Here is a 17458-nt window from a genome sequence, read left to right as displayed (position 1 = left end):
GTATTATTAATCAATGACGTAGAAATAAAAGAAAAAAATTAATAACTAACGGAAAAATACCAATAATAATAATAATAATAATAAGGTATTCGTCTTTTATTTAAACGTGATAATTTTTCAATACGTTGACAATAAAAAATCTGTATTTTAATGGGGGGAAAGGGGGGAGAAGAAAGAAGAGAATGGGCTTCTTCTCCCTCTTCTTCCCCTTTTCCCCTTCCCCTCCCCCCACAAAAAAAAAACAAGAAGCATTACGACGCAGTAATTAATTAAAGAATTAAAAAAAAAAAAAAGAAAAGAAAAATGTCGATTAAAATCTTTTTTTAAAACGGATTCTCTCTTTTTTTTCTTTTTTTTTAAATAAATGCAAATTTAGGTTTCCTCTGGTCTTTTTTTTTTCCTTTTTTTCTTTTCGTCTGTATATTATTATTATTATTAAATTTTTGATTTTTATCATAAACTCCATTAATATTTTTTTTTTTTTTTAAACTTGCCTAAAAAAAAAATTATTCGTCAAAATGTGAAATCTGCCAAAGGCACATTAAAAAAAAATTTTTTTTTTTTTTTTTCTAAAAACAATATAACATGATGTAACTGATTAGGAAAATTTTTAAACGTGAAAAAAAAAAAAAATTATTTTATTAAATTATATACGATTTGATTTTTTTTTTTTTTATCCCTTTTGGCACCTCGCTAAATATATTATTATTATTATTAATAACAATATTTTAAAAAATAAAATAAAAAAGAAAAAAAAAGAAGGAAAAAAATTTGCTAATTGTTGACGACTTGATTTTACCATTTAACGTGGATTTAAAAAAATAATACCTTTTATTATCATCATTATCATTTTGTTTATATATCTATAATAATAATAATAATAATAATAATAATAATCGAGAAAAAAAGGAAAAAAAAATTCGAAAACTCTTTTGATAAAATAAAAAAATAAAAAAAATAATCAGTATAAAATGTAAATAATATGATTTAAGTAAATTATTCATGAGACCGCCTCCTTCTTAATTTCATTGGTCCCCCTCTCCCTGGAAATTATCCAGTCTGTCATGGAACCGTGGAATTCATTTTATAAAAAAATTAACCATTCCCAGAGAATAAATTATTGTTCATTTATACCCTAAGGTTCGGTTTTTTTTCTTTTTTTTTTTTTTAACTTTACTTGATCTCTCTCTCTTCTCTTATTGAAAAAAATATTTCTTTTCTCGAAAAAAAAATTATTATTATTATTATTATTATTTTAAAAAATCGCATGCGTGTATTCCAGATTTTATTTCTGGAAAAAATAAAAAAAAAATTTTCCCCCTTTTTCCCTTAATTTATTTTTATTTCCGGTCGAAAATCCTTTTTTTTTAAACCTTTCCTCTCATTATTATTATTACTATTACTATTATTATTATTATTATTAAAAATTTTCTCTCGCGCATTCAAATATTTCAGGTATAAAAAAAAAAAAAAATCAACAATAATGTTTTATAAATAGTTAATATGAGGCGATGATATGCCTAAACACGAATTTCATCTCTTATGATTTTTTTTCTCTCTCTCTCTCTTTCTATCTCTATCTCTCTCTTTTGGTCGTCGCGTCTTGTTTCCAATGTCAAAGGTCATTTAACAACCGAATAAGGTCTTTGAATATTTTAAATCTAACGTTGAGTTTTTTTTTTTTTTTTTTTTTTTTTTCGTTTAACATTTTAATTATAAAAGAAACTAAACTTTTTTTCTTTTTTTTTTGTTATTTGTTGCGTTTTGATTGTCCGAACGTTTTTTTTTTTTTAAAGAAACAAAAAATTGAATAATAATAATGATGATGATGATGATGATGATGATTTTTTATAAATAGTTTTTTTTTCAACGCGTAAATAATAATCATTTTAAAGAGAGATTTTTTTAAATAAAGTATATTGATTTATTAACGACGATCGACAAGAAGAAGTAAATTCAATTAAATTTTTCCAGTCTCGTCGTCGTGGTGGTGGTGGTGGTGATGGTGACGGTGGTGATAATGAGTAAAATAAATAAAAGAAAAATTTTTTATTTACCTGTGTCCATGGCAACAAGTGTGAGGAGATATTCCGATTGTTTTTCTCTGTCCAGCGGTCTCGAAAGGTACAAATCGCCGGTCGAAGCATTTATTCGAAATAATCCAGCGTCTCCTTCTTTCAGAAAATACCGAACCTGACCGTTATATTGTGGAGAATCAGCATCGGATGCCCGAACTGTTAAAAAATAACCGTCAGGAGATGGAACCGTATTTTCCATGACGTAAGCGTAATAAGGGGAATCTAAAAAAACTGGAGGATTGTCGTTTATATCTCTGACTATGATCGACATGGTTGCCGTGTCGTAACGTATGTTATCATCGTCGTTATTCGAACTGTCTTCTGCTCGAACCGTTAACAAATAACGCGGTTTCCTTTCGAAATTTAAATTTTTTGCCACTCTCACGACGCCCGTGTCTTCCGATATGCTGAAATCTCGATTTTCGTCGCCGGAAAATATGGAATATCGTACCTTACCGTTGAGACCCTCATCGACATCCGTCGCAGAAACCTGAAATTTATCAATATTGTGTAATTTTTTCTTTAGCATGATCTTTTTTACATCTGAGGAGCAAAACACAAAACCGGAAACATACCTGCAGGACGCTCGCACCGATGCTTGCATTTTCAGCAATGCTCGCACTGTAATGTTTCGGATCAAACATGGGACTGTTGTCGTTTTCGTCAACAACATTAACGAATATATTTTGTTTCGTGTATCTCGGAGGATCTCCTTTGTCTTTTGCGACAACTTCCAAACTGTAATTGGCCACAGTTTCACGATCTAATTTTCCGACAACCCTTAAAAGGCCGTCAATCGTACCGACGCTAAACGTTTTCGTCGGATCGTAAAGAGAATATTCCAGGTAGCTGTTTCTACCTTCGTCTTTATCAATGGCTTTTATTGCTAACACGACCGTGTTCAATGGTATGTTTTCAGATACGGATGTTTTAGTCGGAGTTATGAATTCCGGAGACATGTCGTTAACATCTTTCAAAACGATCGTCACCTAAAATTAACATTATTATTATTATTATTATTATTATTATTCAAAAGTAATAAAAATAAAAATTGCTAAATCATTTATTTAATAACTAATTCACTTCGCTTGTATATTAAGTGTTAAAAAGAAAAATTATAATGATTGCTACTACTACTATTATTATTATTATTATTTGAATTGCGTGCGTGCATGTACCTGTACGGTGGATGACAATCTTTGTTGGGGTGGTTCAGCCAAATCCGTACCAGTCACCACCAAATTATAAGCGGATTTAGTTTCTCTATCTAATTCTTTAACCGTGTATATTGTACCATTGTTTGCTATGGCTAAATCTTCGTTTTCATCCCCGGAAATTATTTTATATTCGATGGCACCATTTTGACCTGAAAATAAACCCCCCGAAAAATTTTTTTTTAAAATATTGATTCTCTCCGAATTCAACAACAACGAAAAAAAAAAAAAAAAAAAGAATGAAAAAATAAAATAAAAATGATTTCGACAAATAAAATATTCAAACTGTCCAACTGTCAAACCTTCTTTTATATATTTTTTTTTTTTATACCTGAAATTAAAAATTCTCACTACTCGCACTAACATTTGCGTCGAAAGATTTTTTTCTTTTTAATTATCAAGTTTCTCGGATAATATCCAGCAAAAAAAAAAAAAAAAATTCCTCCATATTTTCTTGTTATTAACAAAACCTAGCATTGCAAAACTCAATATATATATATAAAAATTATTTGTAAATAAAAATCAAAAATCATTAAAAATGGCTGACGAATTAAAAAAAAAAAATTTCCTATATATATATATATTTAAATTAATTTAAAAGTGGTAACGAATTCGAAATAATATAATTAGACTTTGTTTTTAATTAAATAACAATAAGAAACATTTTCATTTTAAAATAAAAGACAGAGAGAAAGAAAGAAAAAAGAATTGAGTTTATTTATTCGGTTGTGTGTGTAAAATAATCATACCTGAATCTAAATCAGTTGCGCTTACGGTAACAACATTTGTACCTATTGTTACATTTTCAAAAACTTCATTATTATAACTCATTGGATCAAATAATGGAGCGTTATCATTTAAATCGATAACGTTAAAATAAACGGTCAAAGTTGATGAAAGACTCGGTTTTCCAGAATCCTGAGCTTGTACGACGAATATGTAGTGCTGAACCTGATTCGAATACAATTTCATTTTTATTTATTTTTAATTATTTACCTATTAACGAGTGAAGATAATAATAATCGAACGAAACGAACCTCTTCGTAATCCAACCTCGTTGTCAATGTAAAAACTCCAGATTGTGAATTAAGGCTAAATACATCGTTTGCCCAATCGGATATGACCTGATAACTGACTTGACCGTTGATACCTTCGTCTTCGTCAGTTGCCATTATTTCTCCCACTCGAGTACCTCGAATTGTATTTTCGGGTACGTCAAAAGAATAAGCATTGTCTGAAAAAACTGGAGGATTATCGTTTGTATCCGTAACCTGGGAAAAAAATATACAAATTAAATATTAATAAAAATCTATTCGTATATCACTTGAAATCGTTGCCATTTTTTTTTATTTTATTTCGAAACAAGTCGTTTTTTAAAAATTATCTGGATAAAGTTTTACAAAAAAAAAAAAAAAAGAGAGAGAGAGAGGCAGAGAGAGAGAGAGAGAGAGAGAGAGAGAGGCAGAGAGAGAGAGAGAGAGAGAGAGACGTTTTCGTGATGGTTTTAATTGCCTAAAGTAAAAACTACAACAAGTATTTTTCGTTTCTTTTTTTTTTTTTTTTAATTTAAAATATTTCAAATTAAGTTTATGTTTGAAACAAAAAAATAAATTTTTTTTTTTTCACATCATTGACTTCATTTTTCTTTTTTTTCTTTTTTTTTTTTGTTTTTCTGTTTCGAAATTATAATATATATTAAAATAAAAGAATGAGGAGGAGGGAGGAGGGGATGAGAAAGGGGAAATCGATCTAAAAAATCATTACAGGGAATCGATGATGGCAATGACGATGATGGCGATGGTGATGATAATAAAAAATACTTGTGATAAATAAATATATTTTGAAATATTCAAGTTTTAAAAACTGATAAACTATGATTTCAGACATAGTAAAACTCAGAACGCTCAGGTACAAAAAAAAAAAAAAAGAAACGAGAGGAATGCTTAAGATTTGAATGCATTTTTACACAACACCCAAGGGGTCGACAGGTTGTTGTTGTTGTTGTTTCATTTCTTTAATGCAAGTTGTGGTCTTCTATAAGAAATACATACCTGAAAGTTATTTTTTAAATATCTCTTTTTAACTCAAATGAATAGAAATGTTGATTGTGGTTAGTTAAATAGAAATGGGGTTCTTTTATGGGTGCTTGTCAGGTACACACACACACACACAGTCACTAAATGAATGCTTTTTTTTTTTTTTTTTTTAAACTTTCCGAGGGATTTTGTTTCAGGTGACGTGAAAGAAAAAAAAAATAAAATAAAAAATAAAATTCTTTGAAATTTGTTTTTTTTTTCTCTTCTCTCTTTCAGATAATAATTTATTTAATATATTTAAAAAAAAAAAAAAATTTTTTTTCTTTCTTTTTCTCTTGTATTCTCTCTCTCTTTGGCGCGCGCGCGCGAGAAAGGGTTTCGATACGAAATAAAAATGGCGGTTAAAAGAACAAAGATTTCAATTAAAAATAAATGTAAATTAATTTATTATATATATTACGCAAAGTTATAATGAATATAAAAAAAAAAGAAAAAAATGGTTACAGCAGACAAAAACGGTTAGTAGTTATAACTTAATTTTCTTTAGACTGTCATATAATTAAACATAAACTATTTTATTAACTGCTAGAATATTCTATACGCCTTCCCCTTTTTTTTATTACTTTTAAATCATTTATAAAACCGAAAGGATTAAAAATATTTTTTTTTTTTTTTGCAATATACGTGTGTGTATGCGTCAAGGTATTCGTATGCACCACAGAAATATTTATACGAAAAGCAGGTACGAATATTTTAATAAAAAAAAAAAAAAAGAAATGGTAAATTTAACGATGTTTAAAATTATCATCATCACCATCACCATCGATATGTGAAAAAAAAAGAAAAAGAAAACGTGAAAAAAAAAAATTCTTATTTATTAAATACCGAATTGAAAATTAAATTATAATTTTTTTCTCACTCTCTCTCTCTCTCTCTCAGTTTTTAATTAAAATAAATTTGTATTTAATAAATGGCGATTATTTAATAAATTTTTAAAAGTGTTAAAAAATAAAATTTTTTTTTTTTTTTTTAATTAACTTACAAAAATTTTAACGATTGCATCAGTGTACTGGATTCCATCATTGGCTCGGACTTGTAATTGATATGAATCTTTAGTTTCTCTGTCTAATGAATCATTTAATTTTAATATTCCACTTGATGATTCTATTTCGAATTTATTTTCACCACCGCCACCGACGAGGTTATATGTTATTTTTCCAATTGTGTCTGGATCCACGGCATTTATCGTGGCAATCACGTGTCCAACGGGTAAATCTTCCGACACGGAATAATTTAATTTTGTATTTTTAAATGATGGCGGACTGTCGTTTTTATCAAGAACGTTAACTCTGACCTATAAATAATAATAATAAAACAATACATTTATTACATTTTTATTTTTTCCAATAAAAAAAATGCCAAAAGACAAATAACACAATAATAATAATAATAATAATAATAATAAAATATTTATAAAGAAAATTAATAAATTATTATTTATTTATTTTTTTTTTTAAATTATGTAATAATAAATCGAAAGTTGATTTTTTTTTTGTTTTTTTTTTTTTTGTTTTGCCTTTCTTTGTTTTTGTAACAACATGAAAATTTGAATAAAATTAACAATAAATAAATAATTTTTTTTTTTGTTAAGAAAAAAAAACGACCAAATTATTTATATTGAAGTTTATTTAAACAAATAATAATCCGAACAAAAAAAAAAAAAATTTAAGGGCAACCAGAGCTTTAAGCTTTAAAAACTTGATTTTATAACAATAATGAAAAATTAGTTTTTATTTTAAAAAAAAAAAAACGTTACAAAATATCCACCCACGCATGCACGCATTCACGCACACGCATTCAGGAAAATAAATTTTGTAAAGCAACAATAATAATAATAATAATAATAATAATAATAATAATAAAATAAATTATAAAAAAAAATTAATATGAGAAAACGAAATCAATGAATTTTTTTTTTTTTTTTTTTTCATTTTGTAATAATTATAACAACAAAAAATCTTGTTGTTGTTGTTTGTTTGTTTGTTTGTTGGTGATTTTTTAAAAAGCGTATTTTTTATACATAACAAACTTTAAAGAAAAAAAATTTTTTTTCTGTGCTTTTATGCGTACATCACGAAGAGAAAAACAAAAAGAGAATGAAATCCAACATCAATGGACCGAGGGAGGGAAAGGGGAGATAGAGAGAAGAGGGCCCCCACTTGACCGACCCTATCTGGTCCCTCCTTTAAATATCCCTGCGCTTTCCTAGTCCTCTTATTTCTCCTTTCGGCAACAACGGGTATTACTTTGCATTTTTATATATATAAAACCCTATTCAACGATCAACTTTATATCAAAAATAACTTTTCAAAACATCAGAGAGTTCTCCTCACTCTATAAGATTTTGAATAATAATTTTGAATCAACAAGTGTGTGTGTTTGTTCGGGTTCCTCGAAAAATTATCATTATCATTATTATTATTATTATTATTATTATTATTATTATTATTATTAATTTTTTTTTTTGACTTTTGTTTGCTTTCAACTTAAAAACCGTTCCTGTAACATTCCTACGCATAATTTTTTCTTTTTCTTTTTTCGATTCGAATTTTTTTTGTTACTTTTTCAGGGGGAAGGGGGGGGAAACACATGAGCTTGAATCTACTGACGAAAAAAAAAAATTTACAATAATGGCGTACATTTTGTAAAGAAAATAAAAAAATAAAATTTTAATTAAAATTTAAATATTTTGGAACCTTTTTTTTTTTTTTGTTTTTTTGTTCTTTTTCGCAACAATATATAATAATAAATGACCTCAAGTAAAATACCTGATTTTGTTGATAACGGTAAAATGGCAACAAAATGGCGAAAAAAAAATAAAAAATTTCATATCAAACATGTTGTTTTTTAACGGTTTTTTTTCAAGCTTTTTTTTTTTTTTTTGAGAAAACAAACAAACGAACTATCAAAAGCTTTTAATACCTTAAAAGTATTATTTATTCCTAACATAATTATTATTATTATTATTATGTATATAAATAAATAAATAAAGAAATAAATTAATTAAAAATTATTTAAAAAAAAAAAAAAAAAAAGTTAACCACAGGTAATTTTTTTTACTTGTTGTTTATTCGTGTAAAAATTAATAACTTAAAAAATTTTTGTTGTTTGTTGTTTGTTGTTGTTGTTGTTAGTTAGTTAATTCTCGAATGTTTCCACGCAAATAACTTTTAAAAAAATTTTTTTTTTTAAATTTATTTTTATTTTTTGACATGAAATAAAAATTTTTTTCAAGTCAACTCTAATAAAAAAACCTAACGAAAGAAAAAAAAAATTATTTATTTATTTAATAATTATTTAATTTTTAATTTGATATTATTATTATATATGTTTAGCATTCGTCAAAAAAAAAAAACAAATTAACATAAATTATTCATTCTAAATTGGAATAATAATAATAATTAAATAGAACGTTGTGATGATAAAAAATAATATCGATACACATTATTAATATCCTCCGTTTACTAATAAAATTAAATTGTTTTTTTTTTTATAAACAAAAAACGGGGAGGGGGGAGGAGGAGGGGGGACTCAAGTTAAAAAAAAAAATTGTTTAAATTAAAAAAGTTGAACGGTCATAAACGTGTGTACGCAAAAAAAAAAAAAAAAAAAAAAATTTAAGGATTATTATTATTATTTATTGACGTTTTCAATGAGCGCGAATAGTTTAAAAGGGCAAAATTATAAAATACGTCAGAGTTTTCATATTATTATTATTATTATTAAGAGTAGAATTCATTGATATTAATGATAACCTTTAGAGAATCGATAAAGAATGAATCCCCGAAATCAAACAAATCCCCGAAAAGATTTCAAACGAACAAAATTTTAAAAAGATCCCTCGGTTGTGATTTTTTTATATTTTTAAAAATTTTCGCGGACACAATCCTAAGTCAAACTTGAATTTTTTTTTTTTTTTCGTTTTATTATTTTTATTACGTTTCCCTTACGACTGGCATATAAATTATTATATAAAAAAAGAGGAAAGAGAGAGAGAGAGAGAGACACCCGCCAAGAGAGGATACCAATGGATCGGTCGTTCAATAAATCGACAAAAAAAGGCAAAAAAAAAAAAAAAACCATCTCCGAAAAAAAAAAAATACCAAACTGATGATGAGGGAACCTGAGAGAGAGAGATACCACCTGCTGCCAGAAACCCCAGGAGCCCGAAAATATCCAGACAACATCACTAAATTTTAGGGTCATTTTAAAAAATTTTCCTCGCATTTAAATTCTTATTTTAAATATTAATAATAATAATAATAATAATTTTTAAAAAAAGTATTTAATTAATTTCTTTTTTTTTTTTTTTTGTAATATAATAAAATTTTTTTTTTTTTCTTAATCCGATATAATTTTTATATTTATTTTTGATAAAAATTCATTTATCACGTTAACAACAACAACAACAAGGAAGGGTTGATAGCAGACGATTTTTTTTTTTTAACCACGGGATTAAGTACCTAAGCCTAAAAACTAAAAAAAAAAAAAAACGGGGACCAGGTATGTTGGGACCTGTAATTTCGTTGTAACATAATTGAAGGTTTTAATATCATCATATCTCTCTCTCTCTCTCTCTTTACCTTTAGTACTACTACTACTACCACTACTACTACTAATCTCTTCTTCTTTTCATCTTTTTCATTTTAAAAAATAAAGAAAATCTTTTACCATTGAGAATTAATAGCCTTTTAAGCAATTAAGCTCTTTTTGCTAGCTTCCAATCAAACTTGATTTTTTTTTTTTTTTTTTTTGGTTTTTTATTATTAACTGCTTCTGGTTTTTTTTCTTCTTCTATCCTTTCTTTATCATTATCATTATCATTATCATTATTATTACGTAACGTTTAAATTAAATACCTTGTTTTTTTTTTCATTTTTTTTTTGTTTATTTTTAAATTAAATTAAAAATTTTAAAATGGATTCATCTCACTCTCTCCCTCCCCTCTTTCTCTCTCTCTCTCTCTATGCCACATTATTTGTTTTAAATAATAATAATAATAATAATTTAATAGTTTGTAAAAAATTATTATCATTTTTTATAATAATCAACATTTTATGTACGTTTAAAAAAATTTTTTTTTTTTTATTTAATTAATAAAATATTTTCGCTTCTTTTTTTTTTTTTTTTTTGGTTAAACGACGAACCTGATATTCTCCATAAAAAAAAAAAAAACAAAATATACCTGAAAATTATTATAGTAAATTTTAAAAGAAAAAATACCAAAAAAAAAAAAAAAATTTGAAACTAATAAATTTTATTAATTTCATCAAAAGCCTTTTTTTTTTTTTGAAAGGTTGAAAAATAACAAGAAGACGAAGAAGAAGAAGAATTTTTTTGAAATTTATTTATTTATTTTTTTTTTTCACTTTTAAAAAAAAAGGTATGCCAGGTTTTTTTTTTTTAAGTTCAATTTAGTTAGAAGAGACCCCTGACTGAGAGAACTCCAGAGCTGGACATGGCCCAAAGCATGATCGGCCATCAACATAAATCATGAATCAGATGAACCGAACAGAGAGTCTGCATTACCTCGTTCTTGCGTTACAAGAAATATTAAATTTTGTTTTAAGGTGTGTTTATGTCCTTTTCTATCTCTCTCTCTCTCTCTCTCTCTCTCTCTCTCTCTCTCTCTCTCTCTCTCTCTCTCTCTTTCCTTCCTTTGATTCTCGAACAGAAAATTTACTTATAATTTTCATAAAATAAATCAATATAATGTAATAAATACAATTCTAACAAATTTCCAATACCAATTAATAATTTTTTTTTTACTCTCTTACTGTTGTTGGCATAAAACTAAAAGGAAGAAGAAGAAGAAGAAGAAAAGAAAATGACAGGAAAAATCATTTTGCAAACGATTTTTAAATATAATTATACGTTCATTTACTTGAAAATTAATCATAAACATTTACCAAAAGAGTTTGTTACGTGGTAAGAAAAAAAAATTTTTTTTTTTTGTTTTATTGTAGCGAAAGAAAGAAAGAACTCGTTCTAACCTGTTTCTTTTTTTTTTTTTTTTTTTTTTTTTTGTATGAATCAATCCCCGACCCTTTTTTTTTTTTTTTTTTAAATATAACTTAAGGGTAAATTTTAAATTTTTATTTAACCTTTTAAAAAAGCTTTTTCGTTAAATTCTTTTTCCCTTTCCCCCCCCCCCCCCCCCCCCGTTTTTTTTCCTTTGCATAAAAGTGAAAATCAACATTCGTATATTTTAATTAGCATGAAAAAAAAAAAAACACAAATTATTTAATTTCTTTAACCAAAAAAAGTAAAAAGAAAAAAATTTTTTTTTCTCTGTCCTTCCGCCTTGAAGGTTTTTACGACCGAACCTGAACCAAAAAAAAAAAAAAAATTGATTAATATGCGCGATAATTCGGGTAAAAAAAAAAAAAACCCAACTCAACGACAATCTTAGCTTTTTTTTTTTTTATTTAACTTTTGTTCTTTTTTTTTTCCTTACTCTTTTAAAAGAAGATTAAATCATCAGGATCGGTCAAGTTGTGACACATACAAGAGCGATTCAAAAAGTATTTAATAAAAAAAAAGGTATTTAAATTTTTAAAACACCCTCCTCCTTCCCTCCCTCCATCCCTCCATCCATCTATCCATCCATACATTTCTTTCTCTTTCTTTCTTTTATTGTTCGTAATAAAAAAATTTTTTTTCTTTTCCTTTTTAATATTAACAACTGTCCAATTACGTACGTTTTATGGCATTTAATAATCTATAATGTTTAACGATTAAATTTTTTTTTTTCCAGAAAATGATGAAAAATTTTATTTATTAAAATACAAATTATTTTTAACGTATTTATGCGAAACATTTTATTGTCTTGTTATGTTTTCTGTGACGTAACATTATAAAAAAACACAACATTTTTTTTTTTTTTTTAATTCAATGTGTAAAAATGTTTAAAACACTTTTTTTTTGTATAAAATTTTTTTCGAAATGAAAACGACATAAATAAAATAATTAAAACTCGTTATTAGAAAACTTTCATTAGAAAACAACTAATAAAAAGAGTCATTCAAATCATTATTATTATTATTAATTATTAAAAATTTATTTATTTGATTTTATTAATAACTTTTTTGAGCATTTAAATACGTCATGAAACAAAAATTGTTGTTATTATTTCCGTTTGTTTTTTACGCTTTAAATTTAATTAACGACGTATTTCTCTAAATTTTTACTATCACTACTACCACCACCACCCCCACTATTACTACCGTTTAATTTCAAATAAATAAATTAATTAATTTAAAAAAAAATCATTGTAATAAAAATAAAAAAAATTAACGACGTTATTTAATTATTTATTTATTTATTTTTCATAATTTGAAAGTGACAAACCAAAAAAAAAAAAAAGAAAACTTGAATTATTAATCAGATTTAGAAAGTTTCTTATTTATTTATTAATTTATTTATTTATTTTTACAGAATTTTTAATGTTTAAATATATTAAATTTTTATTAAAATTTGAATGATATTAATAACAATAATAAAGGGAGAGAAAGAGAAAGAGAGAGAACGCGAATGAAAATTGCTTGTGAGAGAGAGAGAAAGAGAAAGGAAAAATAATAATAATTTGACAATAACGAATAAGAAGAACGATGCCGACGATGAGGACGAGGAAGATGACGAGGACCATGGGTTATATGGTGATGGTGGTGGTGATGGTGTAAAAGAAAGAAAGAAAGAAAGAAATGATGAATTCGTGCGAGTCCTTCTGGCCACCTACAATTCTGTTAACTCGAGATTTAAAATTTTTTTTTTTTTTTCCTTCAATATTCAGGGTGTGTGTGTGTGTATAGTTTGAATTTAAACGCAGCTTCATCGAATTCAACTACCCAAGGCTGTCATTAAAGTTATCTCTACCTGAGCACAATGAGTGATCCTTTACGAAGAAAGAATAATCGCTAAATAAAAACTTTTCTTCCCACGGGCAATACGAATAGTTTGTCGATTGTTGAACAATACGTGAGAATTACAGTGTATCCCGATAAAAAAACAATAACAAAACATTTTTTTTCATTTTTTTTTTTTTTTTTACAAAAAAAAATTATTTTTTCTGGAAAAAAAAAAAAACGTGAAAATTAAAAGCTCCGTCATTTTAGAAAAAAAAAAAAAGAGATCCAAAGGTTTTTTCAACTTACATACATACAAAACATGCATAAATAATATTTATATCTTGGTGTAAAAAAAAAAAAAAAAAAATTTCCAGAATTTTATGTATAATACAAAACAATGTCGGCCCCTTAAAGAATAAATAAATGGAGTCAAAAAAAAAAAAAAATTTTTTTTTTTTTTTTTTTTTTTTTTACTCAGCGATTTTATCGGGGATCTTCGTGCCTCAAATTTACCTCCGGACATTTAAAAATGTTGTAATGAGGAATCATGTAACGGAGGCGGTAAATGTCCTCTTAAGTCCACCTCGAACCAACATTTTTCTTCCTTTTTTTTTTTTTATTATATACGCGTTTAACTAAAAAAAATTTTTTCCCCCCCCCCTACTTTATACTTTATATATATATAATTTTTTTTTATAAATAATAAATTAAATATTATTTATGTATTAATTATAATCTTTATATCAAAAAGAAAAAAAAAAAAAATTATTATTTTATCGAAATAATTCAAACCATATATTAAGGAGGGATGGGTGGTGGGAGGGAGGGGACAAGAGAGAAGAGTACAAGGTGGGGGGGGGGGAAAGATGAAAAAAAAAAAATTTAAATTCGTTTAATTAAATAAAATTAAATGAGGAGCATTTAAAAAAAAAACATAATAAAACTCTTACTTTTTTCAAAATGGATTCTACGACCCAAGGTCGAACGTTTCAAAATCTACCTTTGAACTCTTTTTTTTTTTTTTTTTTTTAATTAATAAGTTTTTCCCTACTATTAATAATAATAATAATAATTTTTTTCAACGTTACGAAATAATAAAGATTTAAAAATAAAAAAAAATAAAAAAAATGGTTGACAAGTGTAAAAAATTAAATAATAATTAATTTTTACGGTAAAAAAAAATAAAACGCGTTGTAACATTTTATGCATTATTATTATTATTATAAACGATACTTATTTGTTTATTAAAAAAAAATTTATTATTATTATTATTTAAAAATAACTTTAAAAAAAAAATTAAATAAAAATAAACGCGCGCGCGTGCGATTGTAATAATATAAAAATTAAAATAATTTTGCACTAATAAAAAAAAAATAAATAAATAAACAAGTAACGGTGGCGTAAATCAGTGCAGCCAACATGATTGTTTTTAATCACTAATTCCCCGTAAAAAATTAATTTTCACGGTTTTTTAAAGTTAATCAAAAAACGGTTTAGTCGAATAAGAAAACAAACGAACGAACGTGTTTAAATGAAAAAAAAATTAAATTAAATTAAATTAATTAATATTTAATAAGTTTAATTATCATCATCACCGCGACGATGATAATGATAATATTCCTACTTTATTAATTTATTACATATATATTTCGAAATTATTTTTACTTTAAAGGAAAAAAAAATTTATTCATTTATTTTCTATATTATGACTTTTCTTTTTTATTTGTAAAAATTTTCCCCAATTAGAAATTTTCATTTCGAATTTAAATAATATCGATGATAATGATGATAATGTTAAAAAGTAAAATTTTTTAGCAATAAATTTTAAAAACTTCTTTTTTGTTGTTGTTGTTGAAAAAAATAAAAAATCCACGTGAAATGACTAATAAGAAGAAGAAGTCAAAATAATAAATTACATATGTATATGTATAATTTTTATTTTTTTCGGTTTCGACTTTCTTTCTTTAAAAAAAAAAAAAAAATTATTTTTCAATAAATATTTAAAAAGAAAAAAGGTATGTTTCAAACTGGCTCGAATTCTTTCTAGAACACGAAAAATTTGCCTCCAGCCCGGCAGTCTATTTCCAAAAACGTAATTATACGTATAAATAAACAATTTAAAATCTATATAATCACAGGTGCCTTTAAGACTGAAAGGAAAAAAACACTCCCACCTACTATTTTTTATTTTTTATTTTTATTTTGTTCAAGGGTGTACAACTTTACAAAAAAAAAAAAAAAAAATTTTCTTTTTCTTTAAAAAAAAAAAATCACGCCCATAGATTTTGGCAAAAAAAATAAAACTCTTTTGTTGTATATCAACGAGATCGACTTTTCGATATTATTAATAATGATAATAATAATAATAATAATTAAATATTAATAAAATTTATTTAAAGATTTTAACAAAAAAAAAATTAATAATTTTTTTTTTTTTTGAATTGACTACATTCGCACTTTATTATTACATATTTTTATATATAAAATTAATTTACAAAAAAAAAAAAAAAAAAAAAATCTTTGAGTTGTTTTACTCACGTGTACACACACACACACGCAGGTAATAATAATAATAAAATTTAATGTTAAACTGTATAAATTATATAATTATTTATTAGTTAAAGTAATAAAAATAATTTAAATAAAGGGGAAAAAAAATTAAATGCTTAACCTTTTTTTTTTTTCAGGGGGTTTTATATTTTATAACATTTACATTAAAATTATAAAACGTTTGCTCATTATCATTATTATCATTATTATTATTAATAAATATTTCATTCAATTAAGATATCATAATTTTTTTTTGTTTTTAATATACGTTAAGTAAATTCACTCACATTTACAAACACGCAAAAGTAATTGGAAAAAAATTTTTTTTTACACTAAAATAAATAATTAATAATAAATGTTTACGGTTTATTTACCGTGAAAACGTTTTCTCTCTCTCTCTCATTCTAACCTAATGCAAATAAATTTGTTCAATATTTTTTAGGCCGAGAGTAATTTTTTTTTTTTAACCTACTACCTGATTTTACGTGTTGCGGTGGCTTTACTTCTGATCATTAAATAAATTGCCATCTTCGATTTTGTACGATACGTTTTTTTATAACTAGTTATGCGGTTATTATAAGATAAGTCAACTCTTTTAACGTTCCTTTCATATTCATTCATATTTACTACTCGATAAACAACAAAATATATACATATTTGTATTTTTCTCCCTAATGTTAAGCTCTAAAGGTGCACCACTCAACATTAATTTAAAAAATTTAATAATAATAATAATAATAACGATGAGTTTTTACAAAAAGAAAAGAGAAAAAATACGCAAAAGAATTTGCATAATATTTTAATTTTTTTTTCTTTTTCAATAAATGGAAAATATAAAAAAAATGTGAAAAATGATTGAGTGTAACCGATTGGGTTTACACCTCGTAGAAAAAAAATATTCATAAGAACAATGGACGCGAAGGCACGATAAAAGTCATATGACTGATGGCATACTTTAATGTGGTAATTGTAGGATGCCAATCTTGCTCTTATTCTCACAAAATTAATGGAAGAATCGAGAATAATACAGAAAAATCTTTTTTTTTTTTTTTTTATTGGCAACAATGGAATTCGTGTCGTCTCTTCGCGTCTCGAGTGACGACGAACACGGACATTCATTTAAATTTTTTTTTTTGTTTTTTCCTCATTTTTTAATCTTTTTCAGATTTTTTTTTTTTTTTTTTTTTTTTTTTTTTTTTACTGTCATTAATAGTAGAAACGAACAAAATGACTCAAATAAATTTTTTTTTTTTCTACAAAAAAACGAGTAAACGTTATTAAAACATTACAAGTCGTAAAATAATAAAAAAAAAAAAAAAGAAAAAAAATTTCCACGCAACGCCAAAATATCACTCGTTTAAATTTATTTATGTGTGTGATTCGGTTGTGGGGAAGTGGAAGGAAGCGAAAAGGTCAAAGGTGAGTGAAAAACATATTACGAAACACGAGTTAAATACAGGTGATTATTATTATTATTATTATCATTACTATTTTTTTTTACGAAAACGAATAATTATTATTATTATTGTAAGGGTAGAGTAGAAGTGGTGAGATGCCGAATTATTATTATTATTATTATTAATCATATTTTAAACATAATCACAAAAAATAAAAAAAAAAATTGCACGGTAATAAATAAATAAATAAATAAGTTTTTATTTAATAATTATTTA

General features: G+C 25.1%; 1 protein-coding gene across 1 annotated transcript in view; it reads right to left on the bottom strand.

Annotated features, from left to right (window-relative positions):
• The window catches only part of Phum_PHUM348500 (protocadherin-16 precursor, putative), a gene marked incomplete at both ends in the record, with an annotated part of 32793 nt that overhangs the window by 9029 nt on the left and 6306 nt on the right, over positions 1–17458 (bottom strand). Inside the window, 6 exons of the mRNA XM_002427802.1 lie at positions 2058–2568; positions 2654–3067; positions 3257–3444; positions 4042–4243; positions 4330–4563; positions 6371–6682. Of these exons, the coding sequence (XP_002427847.1) occupies positions 2058–2568; positions 2654–3067; positions 3257–3444; positions 4042–4243; positions 4330–4563; positions 6371–6682 (1861 nt within the window). The remainder of the gene's footprint in view (positions 1–2057; positions 2569–2653; positions 3068–3256; positions 3445–4041; positions 4244–4329; positions 4564–6370; positions 6683–17458) is intronic.

This window comes from Pediculus humanus, genomic scaffold (genome assembly GCF_000006295.1).
Source record: "Pediculus humanus corporis 1103172107761 genomic scaffold, whole genome shotgun sequence".
NCBI classification, from domain to species: Eukaryota; Metazoa; Arthropoda; class Insecta; order Psocodea; family Pediculidae; genus Pediculus; species Pediculus humanus.
This window is presented reverse-complemented; position numbering and strand designations above follow the sequence as displayed.